Source organism: Salmo trutta, chromosome 20, assembly GCF_901001165.1.
Source record: "Salmo trutta chromosome 20, fSalTru1.1, whole genome shotgun sequence".
Taxonomy (NCBI): Eukaryota; Metazoa; Chordata; class Actinopteri; order Salmoniformes; family Salmonidae; genus Salmo; species Salmo trutta.
This window is the reverse complement of record NC_042976.1, coordinates 6,992,389-7,008,643: the sequence shown is the minus strand read 5'-3', so window position 1 is coordinate 7,008,643 and position 16,255 is coordinate 6,992,389. Positions and strand designations below refer to the sequence as shown.

Here is a 16,255-nt window from a genome sequence, read left to right as displayed (position 1 = left end):
AACAAAAAAGGAGGAAAATTAATGGTAACGTGAATAACTTGACAAGTAACGAGTAGGCTGGCTGCGACAGGGACAATAAATCAGCGGCTTTCCAATGGGGGGGGGGGGGGGGGGGGGCTTGACACGGCTATATCAGTCTTCCTCAGCCACCACACGTTTTGGTTTGTTTCCGATCGGACACAGAAAGCGCCCATGGACAAGCAGAAACGAGGGTCTGGAGCTGATGGGACGGTTATCAATCACAGCAGGATAGAGTCCTGAGTCACGGAGACTGATCAAATCATTCCTTCCCCTCGGTCTCAGTCTCTTCATCACTTCGTTTCCTCATTGTTTCCATTCGAAATGTGACTGTGGATCTTTAGGTGTCCTGCAGCCATCACTCTTTAATTAAATAAAAGAGAGGGTGATCATACATAGTGGGTCAATTTTTCCCGCTCTCTTTAATGCGCATTTAATTGCCATTCTCATCTAACTAGCGTATTGAGATACGTGGCCCTGTATTTTCTACTACTGTCCCATTCTGAAATACAGCAGACCCTTCACTCAGCAGACAGGGTGATTCAAAAGGGAAGACAAGGCACTAATAAGCCCAAGAAGGTGTCCCATCAGAGCCCTAACTGAGGTTAAGATATTCATCTAATAAGGTGTCCCATCATAGAGCCCTGACTGAGGTTAAGATATTCATCTAATAAGGTGTCCCATCATAGAGCCCTGACTGAGGTTAAGATATTCATCTAATAAGGTGTCCCATCATAGAGCCCTGACTGAGGTTAAGATATTCATCTAATAAGGTGTCCCATCATAGAGCCCTGACTGAGGTTAAGATATTAATCTAATAAGGTGTCCCATCATAGAGCCCTGACTGAGGTTAAGATACTAATCTAATAAGGTGTCCCATCATAGAGCCCTGACTGAGGTTAAGATACTAATCTAATAAGGTGTCCCATCATAGAGCCCTGACTGAGGTTAAGATACTAATCTAATAAGGTGTCCCATCATAGAGCCCTGACTGAGGTTAAGATATTAATCTAATAAGGTATCCCATCATAGAGCCCTGACTGAGGTTAAGATATTAATCTAATAAGGTGTCCCATCATAGAGCCCTGACTGAGGTTAAGATATTAATCTAATAAGGTGTCCCATCATAGAGCCCTGACTGAGGTTAAGATATTAATCTAATAAGGTATCCCATCATAGAGCCCTGACTGAGGTTAAGATATTAATCTAATAAGGTGTCCCATCATAGAGCCCTGACTGAGGTTAAGATATTAATCTAATAAGGTATCCCATCATAGAGCCCTGACTGAGGTTAAGATATTAGTGAGAAACCGAATAGCTTCATCTTGCCTGCTTAAAGCTAAGAAGAAGTGGGAATATAGGGAGAGTAATGAGATCCCAGGGGACTGAAGAACTTTACAAAGATGTCTGGCACCAACGCTTGATTCCTTCCACCAGACCTCAAGAAACAATATTGTAAAACTTCAATAAAACAACTGCTTAAATTGTTCCCACAGTCATTTTCCCCATCGGGCTTCAATCCACAAGTCGTGCGTGCAGCTAGCTACTCCACTGGTGAAATAACAATCAACTGAACTCAATGCAATGCAGCAGAGGGCGGGGATAACGCCGCAGAGGGCGGGGATAACGCCGCAGAGGGCGGGGATAACGCCGCAGAGGGCGGGGATAACGCCGCAGAGGGCGGGGATAACGCCTCAGAGGGCGGGGATAACGCCTCAGAGGGCGGGGATAACGCCTCAGAGGGCGGGGATAACGCCTCAGAGGGCGGGGATAACGCAGCAGAGGGCGGGGATAACGCAGCAGAGGGCGGGAATAACGCAGCAGAGGGCGGGAATAACGCAGCAGAGGGCGGGAATAACGCAGCAGAGGGCGGGAATAACGCAGCAGAGGGCGGGAATAACGCAGCAGAGGACGGGGATAACGCCGCAGAGGGCAGAAGAAAAAAGCATTGTGAAGAAACGCTGCCAATGCAGTGTTCTTTTCTCAAATGGATTCCAGTTGGGTAAAGAGACACACACAAAAGCAGGCTAATTTAAAAAAAGAATGGCAGAGTGAAGGAATCAGAAATGAAAATAAGGTCAGCACCACAGCACAGGCAGTGTGGAGAGCCAGAGAGCAGTCAGAGTATGGCTTCACTCTGAGCTCCCGTGTTTACAAAGATACACAGGGCCTTCAGAAAGTATTCACACCCCTTGACTTTTTCCACATTTTGTTGTGTTACAGCCTGAATTTAAAATTGAGATTTGTCGTCACTGGCCTACACCCAATACCCCATAATGTCAAAGTGGAATTAAGCTTTCCATAACTAAAAATTAAAAGCTGAAATATCTTAAGTATTCAACCCCTTGGTTATGGCAAGTCTTTTTATATATTTTTTATTTAACGAGGCATGCTTAAGAAAAAAATCTTATTTACAACGACGGCATGCCACGGTCAAACCCTCCCCTAACCCGGACAATGCTGGGCCAATGGGACTCACGGCCGGTTGTGATACCCGGGATCGAACCAGGGTATGTAGTGACACCTCCAGCACTGAGATACAGTGCCTTAGACCACAGCGCCACTCGGGAGCCTCGAAAGTCTAAATAAGTTCAGGAGTAAGAATGTGCTTAACAAGTCACATAATAAGTTGCATGGACTCACTGTGTGCAATAAGTGATTTTTGAATAACTACCTCATCTCTGTACCTCACACATGCAATTATCTGAAAGGTCCCTCAGTCGATCAGTGAATTTCTAACACAGATTCAACCAAAGACCAGGGAGGTTTTCCAAAGCCTCGCAAAGAAGGGCACCTATTAGTAGATGGGTAAAAATATACAAAAAGTAGACATTGAATTTCCCTTTGAGCATGGTGAAGTTATCAATTACACTTTGTCTGGTGTATCAATGCACCCAGTCACTACAAAAATACAGGTGGCCTTCCTAACTAAATTGCCAGAGAAGAAGGAAACCACTCAGCGATTTCACCATGAGGCCATTGGTGACTTAAACAGTTAGTTTTCTCCTATCACAGCCATTAAACTCTAAGGACAACAATATTGTTGTTAGTGTATAATACTAACCTAACTGACAGAGTGAAAGAAGTTAGCATGTACATGCATCCTATTTGCAATAAAGCACTAAAGTAAAACTTAAAAATATATGTGGCAAAGAAATCAACTTTATGTCCTGAATACAAAGCGTTATGTTTGGGGCAAATCCAACACGTCACTGAGTAGCACTTTAAGCGTGGTGGTGGCTACATCATATTATGGGTATGTATGCTTGTCATCAGCGAGGACTAGGGAGTTTTTCAGGATAAAAATAAACGGAATAGAGCTAAGCACCGGCAAAATCCTAGAGGAAAACCTGGTTCAGTCTGCTTTCCAACAGACACTGGGAGACAAATTCACCTTTCAGCAGGATAATAACCTAAAACACAAGGCCAAATATACACTGGAGTTGCTTACCAAGACAACATTAAATGTTCCTCAGTGGCCTAGTTACAGTTGACTTAAATATCTATGGCAAGACTGGAAAATGGCTGTCTTGCAATAACCAATTTGACAAGAGGATGAACAATTAAAAAATTATAATAATGTGCAAATATTGTACAATCAAGGTGTGCAAAGCTCTTAGAGACTTACCCAAAGGTGATTTTAATATGTATTGACTCAGGGGTGTGAATACATATGCAAATTAGATATTTCTGCATTTCATTTGCAAACATTTTTAAAACTTTGTCATTATGGGGTATTGTGTGTAGATGGGGGAGAAAAAAACAACAATTGAATCCCTTTTGAATGCAGGCTGTAACACAACAAAATGTGGAATAAGTCAAGGGGTATGAATACTTTCTGAAGGCCCTGTATCAAATGGTTCCTTTACAGAGATCAAATGGCAGGGTTCAGAATGATGTTGACTTACCGAAATGAAACTGTTTGTTATCCATGAGTCGGATGGAAGCCGGTGCACACCTCTGGGAGAGAGAAAAAAAAAACATTCAGGAGTATGTGTTAAACATTTCCCCATCCCACACAGTTCTAGTGAAGTTGTCATCTGCATTACCTTCCTTAATTGAGACGAAAAACTTTTGAAATAACATTTGCTACACAACCCGAGACATGAGTAGATATTCCTGGTAGTGTGTGGATACGTCCATGACAAGCCAGGGCTCAATGGTCAATTCCTTCACTGTGTGTTAAGCTGAACCACAGTATTAACCAGGGATGGGAGCTGCATAAACCATACGCATGCAGTCATCGATGACGGCTGCATCAGCACTACCCAATCAGAGCAGGAGACGCTTCATTATCATCTCTTCCCAGAACTGGGGCTCTGCCACTCACAACCCAACCACTTTGTTTGTACACTACAATAGATCATTGATCTGCATAGTTTAGCTACTGTACATACTGTCATATAACCAAAAGATTAAAGATCACAACTACAACTCACTTTTTAATGTGATTGGATAAATGTGAACTAAATGTTGTCAGTATACAGGAGGTCTTCAATAGGAAAAGACCATACCGTACAAACACAAGATGGAAATGTAATTGACCTGCTTGGCAACCTCTCGTAAGCAGGCCACGCCCGCCTCAAAATTATGGAAGACCACCGAGCCATATTTCTGGTACTCTGGGATTGGTCGGATCTTCATCGTTACCTCGGTAACCACACCAAGGGTTCCTAGGGGAAAACACAGGGGCACATATTACAGAAACAAAAAGGTTCTCATACAAGAATAGTTTTAAAACGATAGCCTGTCATTGGTCGTGTTTTATTGTGTTACTTAAAACGATGCTTTAACTTTCCTAGCAGCTTTTAGGTTTGGGCTGGTGATGAGCAGTGGTGTAGAGAAGGACAAGCGCAACTAAACGCCGTTAACACAACTTTTTTTATTTTGCGTGACATTTACCCACATTTTGCGGAAAAATGCATTGAAAGTATAGAGAGCATTACTTAGCTCACTGAGAAAGGCGATTGGCGCTTACCAACCCGTTGTTTTTAACCACTACCTCACTGGCAGTGCCCCGTTGTTTTTAACCACTACCTCACTGGCAGTGCCCCGTTGTTTTTAACCACTACCTCACTGGCAGTGCCCCGTTGTTTTTAACCACTACCTCACTGGCAGTGCCCCGTTGTTTTTAACCACTACCTCACTGGCAGTGCCCCGTTGTTTTTAACCACTACCTCACTGGCAGTGCCTCGTTGTTTTTAACCACTACCTCACTGGCAGTGCCCCGTTGGTTTTAACCACTACCTCACTGGCAGTGCCTCGTTGTTTTTAACCACTACCTCACTGGCAGTGCCCCGTTGTTTTTAACCACTACCTCACTGGCAGTGCCTCGTTGTTTTTAACCACTACCTCACTGGCAGTGCCCCGTTGTTTTTAACCACTACCTCACGGGCAGTGCCTCGTTGTTTTTAACCACTACCTCACTGGCAGTGCCCCGTTGTTTTAACCACAGTACATGTTAATTTTCTCTCGTTATCTGGTTTCATGCTGCTCACAGGAGACCAGTAAGATTTATCGACTGGGGGTTTGAGGGAAAAAAAATAAAAAATAAAATACAGGTGTATATCAAGGGAAGTCCCGGGACACCAGGTCCTCATCACATCACCCAGGGTTCCCAGCATGACCTCTGACCCCACAGAGTATCCACTGTGTCTGCCGCTTTATGGGTTATGTTCCACCTTGGTTTAGTGACAGGTGGAATCCTCCCTACCAAGAGGAAGCTCTCCGTGTCCAAAATGGCACCCTATTCCCTACTACGTAGTGCACTACTTTTAACTAAAAGGGCACTGGTCAAGTGGAGCCGTTTCAGACGCAAACCTCGGCATTGTTGTTTTCTTAAGACAGAAAAAAAATGAACAAGATGTAAAAAAATAAAATAAAAAAGGACTATTTAAATTTAGATTCAGTTACTGGCATGGATGGACTCCCACTTGGTCCAAAATGGAAAACTAAATGGACCAAACGAATGCATCCTATTCAGCCTAGTGGTGTTGTTAAGAATTCCCTTGGAGAGATGGAGGCTCTATAAAAATCTGAACGGTGGAATGGATTGTAATAAAGCTGATCTTCTGACATCACACAGTAAATAGTGATGACCTCAGCGAGGCAAAGCCATTGTCATTACACCAGCAGTTATTAGGAAGAAAACAAAAATGTGATGTTTATTTAATAATCAGACATGTTTATTATTATTTCCATAAAAAAATTTTTTAAAAACACTGATGTTTTCCTAAAGACTTAAATGAGTGTTTATGAACGTTGACTTATTTGAGAAAATATCCACAATAACTGTCTTGGACTATTTTCGCTCTGAATTCACACAGTAATGATGTGACTCAATCATCCCCACATACCCTGGGCCTCCTCTCAGGGGGCCTGTCACACCCCCACTGTGGTGGAAGTAGAACTGAGAGAGAGAGAGACAGACAGAGACAGACAGACATAGACAGACATAGAGAGACATATTTACTTCAAACTATTTGTGTCCCTGAATTGAAGGTCATTTATAAAAAAAAAGAGATGATTGGACTAAATTAAATACATCTAGTTAGGCTTTCATTAGCGGATGTGCGTTAAGTATACATTGTAATGAGTCCAGATGGAGATCTCTGCCCGGCTTCCAGTGTATAGTCAGTAAACAGCTTGCAGTGCTTTCTTAGGCGCATGTATCCACAGCTGTGGAACACTGCAGTGCCCAGGAGTCCCTGCACTTCCTCAACCTGGCATATGGCAGTATTGTCACTGGGCTCTCACTAGGACAGGGTGGGACAGAAGGGGTGGGGGACAAGGACAGGCATGACACAGAGGCCCAAAACCAATACCCCCCCCCCCCCCCCCCCCCCCCCATAACTGCATCTCTTCTCCCACCTGGATGAAGTTAGCCAGTCAGGTTATTATACACACTGCACAGACAGGGTCAACTTACAATCTTGTTGAAGTCATGATCCCTGGGAGGAGTGTTGAGGTGAGTCTTACCTTCTGAGCCCAGGATGAAGTGGTGGATGTCTGGCCCAGTGGACATGCGTGGCCCCTGGCAGCTCTTCTCTATCACCCCTCGAGGGGTCACCACCTTTATGTGGATCACCTGGACATACGACAAACAAGATGGCAGCTCAAGTCACTTAGCTTGACTTTAAAATCACAGCAGAGAGGAGTGAAGAAATAGCCAGGTTAAAACAAGCACTATTTTGTTTGCTGAGTTCATATTCAAGGCTAAATTCTGTCAATTATTGGCAGAGCTTAAACAAAACAAGCAGGCCCCTTCGTCACAGGAAATCCAAATAGAATGGTTCCCATACATTAGCATGACGTAACTGTGTTTAAGATGGGCGCACCGGCAACCTTTTGTCCATTTACAAATCACCCAGTAAGATCAGAGTTAGTCACAGAGAGGGAACATACCAGGTCCTCAATGTTACCATATACGTTCTTCTTCATGCCTGACGCTCTAGTGGCCACCCAGCCGCCCAGCGAACTGAACTCCATGGAGTCTGGCTCATGCCCCGTACAGTAGCCTCTCTCATTGAGCTGGGGAGATTGACAAAGAAACACTCATCAGTATTCATAGGAGCAGAGTTTAGACCTACGTCGTGTAAATCAGGGTTTTCCCCAAACTCAGTCCTGGCACCCCACGGGTGCACGTTTAGGTTTCTGGCCTAGCACTACACAGCTGATTCAAATAACCAACTCATCCTCATCAAGCCTTGATTATTTGAGTCAGCTATGTTGTGCTAGGGCAAAAACCCAAACATGCACCCAAATCCTGGTGTAAACCACTAAAACCACAAGAATTTTAGATATGAAACCAAATCACAATCAAATTCCTCTTCCACCACTGGATTCAATTATGGGCTCATTAAGGGGCTTTTATGTTCAAATTATGTGCTTTATGACACCATATATTTTTTTTACAACAGCCTAAAATGAACCACAAAATATAAGTGGAGGAGAAGAAAAAAATGAAAGAGCGGAGTCAAAATATGAGTTGTTTCGGATGTGGCCTGGGCCCTGGTCTCAGTGCTGGGGGGGGGGCCCTGGTCTCAGTGCTGGGGGGGGGCCCTGGTCTCAGTGCTCTAACGGCTCCCGTCTTCCAGGTGACGTGTGAGGAGTCAGGCCGTGCGTTCATGGCACTGCTCTCCCCGACAGGCAGCTTTTAATGCAGAGCCATCTGCTCCGTCAAAAAAATGGCCCCTCTATATGAAAAGGTGGAGCCAGTTTGAGACGCAGAGCACGCATTCCTTCACGTCAAACACTGCCTCCTCAATGTTTCGAAATTAGCTTGATGGTGCCATCTGCTCATCGCCCGAGCCTCAAGCTCTAACGTAGTTACCTCTTCTCCTATTCAGACCTTCCTAGCACTCCCTGGGTGGAGAGGCATGGCAGGCTACAGGTGAAAGATCCTGTAGAAGACGGCTTATACTTACCCATCTCAACAACAATGAGCCCTTGCATGGGAGATCATTCAGCATGAAATGGCTTAGTATGTATGAGGGCAAGGCACTTACTAATCTCTCCAAATCCTGACCGATGATGCCAGCTTCAATGTGGGCGACTAAATTCTTCTCGTCGATCCACAATATGCGGTTCTGCAGATAAAAACAAAGACAAAACTAATGAGTTCATAACATTTCACTGCTTCCATCATTTAGACCACGGTTCCCGAACTGGTGGCCCGCTGGTGGTTTTATGGAGTTTTTATTGTTGGACATAAAATACTATAAAAACACCTGGAGATCAGCTCCATGTGATTTTAATTTGAGGAATCTGTTCCCAAGTATTCCCACACATAATAGAGAGACAGGGGATCATATACAAATGTAAGCAAGGTTTTCAATTATTATGTTTTAGTCAAACATATCTGTTTGGGATTCTTGCAGTCAATTTGCAGTCAAATTATTTGTAATTATGTTCCGGCTCCCCGACTATTCGCACAAGAAAAGAAATTGTCCCGTGGTTGAATCTAGTTGATGATCCCTGATTTAGACCACTAGGACAAACAAAATACAACTGTGTACAATGCCTTATGAGTTTAGCCCTGATCAAAAGCATGCTCTGTGTCCGATACATCCCATACAGGTTAGAGGGAGAGGATTTTTAACGCTTGCCGAAGTAATGTTGACAGCATATTCAAGGCTGTTCTCTAAAACTGCCTTCACCAAATGAATTACATCAAATACATTCCAGTTCTTGAGGTCTTTATTCTAGAACCCACCAAAAAAGGTCAGTATGCAGCCTTTTATAACGACTGTGAGAAAAAGCCTGATGCTATGGTGACCACAATATCTATCAACGAGAAAGGTAATAACAACCAAGCTCGTATTATTTGTTGAAGATGTGACTTTGGGGGGGGGGGGTAATTTCAGTAGCACTTGTGAGATATGAACATGTGGCTGTCGTTACTAGAGGACTGGGCCGTGGGGAGGACACAGTGTTAGTCAGATTCCAAAAGGTTAACCTCTCCAGTCACCCCCGGCCCAGCTTGAGCCATCATTCATTCTTCAGAGGTAATAAAGTGTCTGCTGCGGTCATACAGTCTTTCATGTGACTCCCTCAGACCCGCTATGCCCTGTGACCTTTGACCCAGCGCACTGGTATTTATGTCACCTCCTCAGTGACTGCTGGACTAGCAATGTCCAGACAGCCAATATATCACCTGGGTTGACAGCTGTCAAACAGCTCTATGATACAGTACTGATACTAAATGCTGTTTGCAATCGGGTTTCCTTCCCTCACAGTATTTTTCTCTGAGAAAAAAAGTTGAGCAAATTTATGATTCTCCGAAAGTAAGATAAGAGAGTGAGACAGCTGGACGTCTGAATAAGCTTTGATGTGGATATAGGAGCGTCCCCCGTGCTGACCGACCCCCACCTTTCCTGTTGCGAGAGCGTCCTCCGTGCTGACCGACCCCCACCTTTCCTGTTGCGAGAGCGTCCTCCGTGCTGACCGACCCCCACCTTTCCTGTTGCGAGAGCGTCCTCCGTGCTGACCGACCCCCACCTTTCCTGTTGCGAGAGCGTCCTCCGTGCTGACCGACCCCCACCTTTCCTGTTGCGAGGGCGTCCTCCGTGCTGACCGACCCCCACCTTTCCTGTTGCGAGAGCGTCCTCCGTGCTGACCGACCCCCACCTTTCCTGTTGCGAGAGCGTCCTCCGTGCTGACCGACCCCCACATTTCCTGTTGCGAGAGCGTCCTCCGTGCTGACCGACCCCCACCTTTCCTGTTGCGAGAGCGTCCTCCGTGCTGACCGACCCCCACCTTTCCTGTTGCGAGAGCGTCCTCCGTGCTGACCGACCCCCACCTTTCCTGTTGCGAGAGCGTCCTCCGTGCTGACCGACCCCTATCTTTCCTGTTGTGAGAGCGTCAGACATTCACAGCAAAAAAAGCTCTAACGTCTCAAAAGAAATGGCCTGTAATACTTGGCTTTCTATTGTCCATACATAGAGTATATAGCCGGTTGATCTTGTGCAAGACATTATACGATCTGTAAAACTAAGATGTATCATTAACATACAGATACAAGGTTTTACTCTAAATACAAAACCTTATGAACACCTGCTCTTTCCATGACAGACGGATCAGGTTGAAAGCTATGATCCCTTAATGACGTTACTTGTTCAACCCACTTCAGTCAGTATAGATGAAGGGGAGGAGACAGGTTAAAGGAGGATTAATAAGCCTTCCCGACAATAGAGACATCCATTGAGAATGTGTTCCATTCAGAGGGTGAATGGACAAGACAAAAGATTTAAGTGCCTTTGAACAGGGTATGGTAGTAGGTGCCAAGCGCACAAGTTTGTGTCAATAACTGCAACGCTGCTGGGTTTTTCCACGCTCAACAGTTTCCCTGTGTGTTTCAAGAATGATCCACCACCCAAAGGACATCCAGACAATTTGACACAACTGTGGGAAGCATTGGAGTCAACATTGGCCAGCATCCCTGTGGAACTCTTAACACATTGTAGAGTCCATGCCCTGACAAATTGAGGCTGTTCTGAGGGCAAAAAGGGTACACAGTGTACATTTTGTCCTATAAAAACAGTAAAGTTGTGTTGAGACAAAGTGCTTTGTGGAGCAGATCCTTGTATGGTATACAAGCATTGTTTACAGATTTACGACGTGTGACTCTCAGAGTGGATCTAATGTGTCTCCAAGTCGGTTCATTCCCCACCATCTGGGAAGTATCCAGAGAGACGATGCAGCGGGTCTCCTCCGGAGGGCACTCTAGAGCACTGGTCACACTGGTCCCTCCTGGATGGGGGACAGGAAACTAGAGGGGTTAGAGTTAGGACTTCTCCCTGACCACATCACATGACCAGGGGAAAACTCTGGGCCCTAGCAGCAGGCTATAACCAGCACTTTCCCTGGTCAGGCCACATGGTCAAGACAGGGCATACCATTCTAATCTACAATATGTTTTAAAGTTTGGAAAACATAAATAAAACATTATAATATATTCCACTATTGGGTTTGCAACAGTAAAATACTCACCGCCGTACGGTATCAAACAAACATTGTGCTTGCATGCCAGCGCCACAATTTTCACCACATCGTTGTGGCAGTCTGCAGTGGCAAAGGATACATAATATCTTGGATGGACATTTTATCCCATGTCATTATATAATACACAGCTATATGTTAGTGTTACATCGATAACAAGAGTAGCAATGGCACAGCGTCTGCTAAATCAAATTCCAGCCATCAGTCAACACAAATTTGCAAGATAAAAAGGTGCCAGACATAACTGCAGCGAACCAATCTGCCATGATTCATGACTATACTGTACTGGGACTGGTGTATTGGATATCCAACTCCTTCCCCCTGACGCTCTTATTAAGCCACCTCTCATACATATCAATATCCCTACGCCTCGGCAGAGATTAACCCTTTAAAAAAAATTAAAAATCCCCTGAGCCAGGATGAAGATAAGCAATGCATTGTGGGAGGGAGGGAGGTGGAAACGTTGGTCGTTCAAAACAGTAGTGATGTAAAACTCACTTGGCCACACCACCATGTCTGGAACACGCTCAAATGTCTTTCCTTCTCTGAGAGCAAAGATTTCATGTAAGCAATGACCTGTTAACACAAGGTGAACGTTTTTAAATATACTACGACAAAAGCAATTATGATTGTATGATCAGTATAATTAGTGTGATGTTGATAATACTGCTGTGTTCCTATATACCACGTGTAAGAGTAAAGACGGCATCACACACTGTCTGTATGAGACCCAGCCCCCTGGAGGACCAGAGCCTTCCTCACCGTGGGCACGGAAGACCCTGTCCTCCGCCTCATTGGAGAATGGGATGCCTGTGGCCTTCAGGTTCTCTACGAATGCCTCGTTCAGTCTGGGCGGCGGCACAGCGCTGGCATTCAGGACGGGCTGGGACAAAGACATGGGAGGAGGAGGAGCCATTAACTGGTCGCTGCCGTCATTGGAATTCACACCAACAGGAGACATGAGGGTTGAAAACAAACAACACTTACTGTCGCAGGGCTTTTATGCTTCACACTGGCACCAAAGGTATTTTCAAACCAGTCCTGCAAACTGGGCAGGGTCATCCCGCTTAGCCTATACCTGGAATGAACCAAAAACACACAGGATTAAAAGAAAGCTTGACCCAAATCATAAACACATCCCCTCTGACCTAGGTGTTATGCTGGGAACTGCTGAAATACATACTGTCTGTTATGGGTATGGAGTCAGTGTGTGGTTGTTTGAGCTTAGAGGTAATTAGGTGAGCCCGGTGACCGCGCTGTCCCCGTGGCGCCAGGCCAGGCGCTCTATAATTGAACCGCTGGCACAGTAGAGGCAAACACATCAGGGAACTGTAGTCTGTCTTTGTCCAGCAGACCATTAAAAACACACTCCTTAATGAAAAGAGGAGAAACCTCATTCGCTTTCATTTCTTCCATCTCTCAAACCACGCAGAGAAAGCACAGAACAGGAAATGTTGTTGATACAACTTCAGGTAGAGACTAACAGAGGAACCATTTGCTACTCAGCGTCCTGTAAAAATCACATCGCTTAGCTTTAAGTCTGACAGGCTTTCTGTTCTGAAACCATACGTCACCATCTCTGCCTCTATCATACAGGACAAAGATAAAAAGATGTTGTGCCAAAGAAAACAGAGATCCATTCTGCAGCCAGTGTGGATCGAAGTCATGCTCAGTTATCAGAGAGAGTAGAGAGACAATAGGTTAGGCTTCTTAAAAAAAAAAAACACACAGAGATTCAAACTAATCACTTCCTACATCAGCACTCAACATATTTCCAACAATTGTTCCCATGACAACCGTTAGCATAAACAAAACAAAAGCACCGACCCGTAGTCAATGGTAAGAAGAAACATTCCATGAAAGGTAATAAAGGGAGTTTCAAACATCTGATAATCCCACTCATTGACCTGATGTCAGGGACCAAATCAAAACAAGATAAACAGAGTACAGATACCAGCCAACAGATGGCACTAGTACCCCACTCTGAATGAGGCTGGAGAGGAGTTTAATGATCATGTACACCAGGGTTTTCCCAAACTCCATCCTGGCCCTTTAGTTTTTTGGGCCTAGTACAACTCAGCTGATTCAAATAATCAAAGCTGGATGATGAGTTGGTTGTTTAAGTCAGCTGTGTTATGCTCGGGCAAAAACACACAAAAATGCACCCATGGGGGGCACCAGGACCAAGTTTGTGGAAACCCTGGCAAACACAGTTTAGCAGATGTTATAGCGGGTGCAGTGAAATGCTTATGTTACTATCTCCTAGCAACGCAGTAAAATATCAAACGAGCACACAAATAATCAATCATTTAAATACATAAAAAACAAGAAATCAAGAAATGTCGGAAGCAGTTTTAGGCGGTAGCCTGTGTAAAGCAGTGAATAACTAACATTGACAAGTCTATCAACATGTGACTAGATTATTTAGCCTACAGATCTGAGACAATCAAGATTTTCTTCGCCAGAGTAAAACAGTTGAAAATGTTGAGACAGTATACTGTACCTTTTGCCTGTAAATTCTGCTTGACCCTTCTTGTTAAAGAGGAATTTGGAGTCACTGTACCCCCAGCCATTCCACTTCATAAGCTCCTGCCTGGGAGAGAACAAGAAAAAGTTAGACAATTTAATTATGTTACGGTAGTAGAAGCTAATACTGTAATAATGCTGTCAGAGAGGACACAAGTCAAATCTGAAGGGACCAAGACAATACAAGGAAGCACTTTTAAAAGACCATGGACTTGCACCCTCATACTTGACATCCTGCTGCACAGTAGGCTAGTAATTGTATTAGTGGTCTTTTTGCAATGGGGAAAGTGTTGTAGTTCCCTTGTTTTGCTATCCGTTATTCAAAAATGGGCTTTCCACGTCATGGCTCTCCCTTTGTGTATTGGCAGTATGGGAGGCTCCAGTCACACCTAGGCCTGGTCTCAGAGGTGGTCATTCCCCAGTGGATTACACACAGACAACAACAAAAGCCTGTAGGCACAGTAACAAAATGGGGAAGAAAACCTGTTACTTTCAAACAGCATGAACAGCAGTCATCAGACAGAGAGTGGCTTAGATCTCATTCCAAGGGGGAGCAGCATGATGAATAACCATAGATGAGCATTAGGATAAAAGGTGTGGCCAACGAAGGTAGGGCATATCCTCTTAAAACAGTGTTCCAAATGAATATCCTCTTAAAACAGTGTTCCAAATGAATATCCTCTTAAAACAGTGTTCCAAATGAATATCCTCTTAAAACAGTGTTCCAAATGAATATCCTCTTAAAACAGTGTTCCAAATGAATATCCTCTTAAAACAGTGTTCCAAATGAATATCCTCTTAAAACAGTGTTCCAAATGAATATCCTCTTAAAACAGTGTTCCAAATGAATAACATTGGTCGGCTTAGCATTATTGCTAAATCAGGTTAGAGGATTCAAGAAACAAAGTTTCAACACTGAACTGAAAATGTCAGGCAGAATTTTAGTAGCTCAATATATCTACTGAATAATAAAAAATATAAAAAACTGACAGTTTAGTAATGTGTTTCTTTGTCTGTGTTAAATCACTACGCTCATACCAAGGGAATGCTTCTCAGATATTCCTCGGCAGAGGAAATAGGCCGCTACGGCAGCCGGCTAGAGGAAATAGGCCGCTACTGCAGCCGGCCAGAGGATATAGGCCGCTACGGCAGCCGGCCAGAGGATATAGGCCGCTACGGCAGCCGGCCAGAGGAAATAGGCCGCTACGGCAGCCGGCCAGAGGAAATAGGCCGCTACGGCAGCCGGCCAGAGGAAATAGGCCGCTACGGCAGCCGGCCAGAGGAAATAGGCCGCTACGGCAGCCGGCCAGGGGATATAGGCCGCTACGGCAGCCGGCCAGGGGATATAGGCCGCTACGGCAGCCGGCCAGGGGATATAGGCCGCTACGGCAGCCGGCCAGGGGAAATAGGCCCCTACGGCAGCCGGCCAGGGGAAATAGGCCCCTACGGCAGCCGGCCAGGGGAAATAGGCCCCTACGGCAGCCGGCCAGGGGAAATAGGCCGCTACGGCAGCCGGCCAGAGGAAATAGGCCACTACCCCTAGAAGGGATCCATACCTTAAGTTGGTACACGTGGTTGAGTAAAACCCATGAGGAATGCCTGCCAAACAGGCAGCCAGTGTAATTTATGAGGAGCCTGGGAAATGAGAGAGAGAGAGACATACTCTCAATGCCAGTCTATCACTGCCTGGCATCTCAACGGACCATGACACAACTCTGATGTCCTGTCACAACCTCAACAAGCAGAGGAATACAACTGCCCGGAGATTAATGAATTTATTGTTTAATTAAATGGAAGCAATGGCCGTCTGGCCTCAAAGAGCTGGGGGAATCTTTTGAAGCGACTGTAATAAATATTACACTGCATGACGATGACCAGACCATTAGGCTAGTAACTAGCTGCTAGATCAGCGCCTTATTCAAAACGTTGCCTTGTTTTGTCGCTGCAATCAAATTATTACAACAGGCAATCATATATTTTTTTTTAAGAAGAAGGTTTGTCTGTTAAGAGGACTGGCCTTAAAATGCCATTTGAAACAATGGGCGCAAAGGTTTAGGTTGTTTCTGACGTAGGTCAAATCCAGACTGACATTCCAGCAAGACCAGTTAGTCCAGCTTTGTAGCAGGCAACATTCCTACTCTCCAGTGATAAGCGCAATTCTAGAAAATGTGGGCAATGAGGGTAAATTCATGAAGGTAACATTTATGCATTC

The 16,255-nt window shown here is 44.8% G+C and overlaps 1 protein-coding gene across 3 annotated transcripts in view; it reads right to left on the bottom strand.

Annotated features, from left to right (window-relative positions):
- LOC115155483 (alkyldihydroxyacetonephosphate synthase, peroxisomal) overlaps nucleotides 1–16,255 on the bottom strand; it is a 33,442-nt gene that overhangs the window by 14,972 nt on the left and 2,215 nt on the right. For all 3 annotated transcript variants that reach the window (XR_003868086.1, XM_029702118.1, XM_029702117.1), the window contains exons 2-12: nucleotides 14,021–14,110; nucleotides 12,505–12,595; nucleotides 12,280–12,400; nucleotides 12,016–12,093; nucleotides 11,509–11,580; nucleotides 11,189–11,268; nucleotides 8,526–8,606; nucleotides 7,423–7,548; nucleotides 6,997–7,105; nucleotides 4,564–4,691; nucleotides 3,927–3,978 (exon numbers count right to left, since the gene is read on the bottom strand). Coding sequence is in view for 2 of the 3 variants with exons in the window: in XM_029702118.1 (XP_029557978.1) it covers nucleotides 3,927–3,978; nucleotides 4,564–4,691; nucleotides 6,997–7,105; nucleotides 7,423–7,548; nucleotides 8,526–8,606; nucleotides 11,189–11,268; nucleotides 11,509–11,580; nucleotides 12,016–12,093; nucleotides 12,280–12,400; nucleotides 12,505–12,595; nucleotides 14,021–14,110 (1,028 nt within the window). In the remaining variant the exon portion in view is untranslated. The remainder of the gene's footprint in view (nucleotides 1–3,926; nucleotides 3,979–4,563; nucleotides 4,692–6,996; nucleotides 7,106–7,422; nucleotides 7,549–8,525; nucleotides 8,607–11,188; nucleotides 11,269–11,508; nucleotides 11,581–12,015; nucleotides 12,094–12,279; nucleotides 12,401–12,504; nucleotides 12,596–14,020; nucleotides 14,111–16,255) is intronic.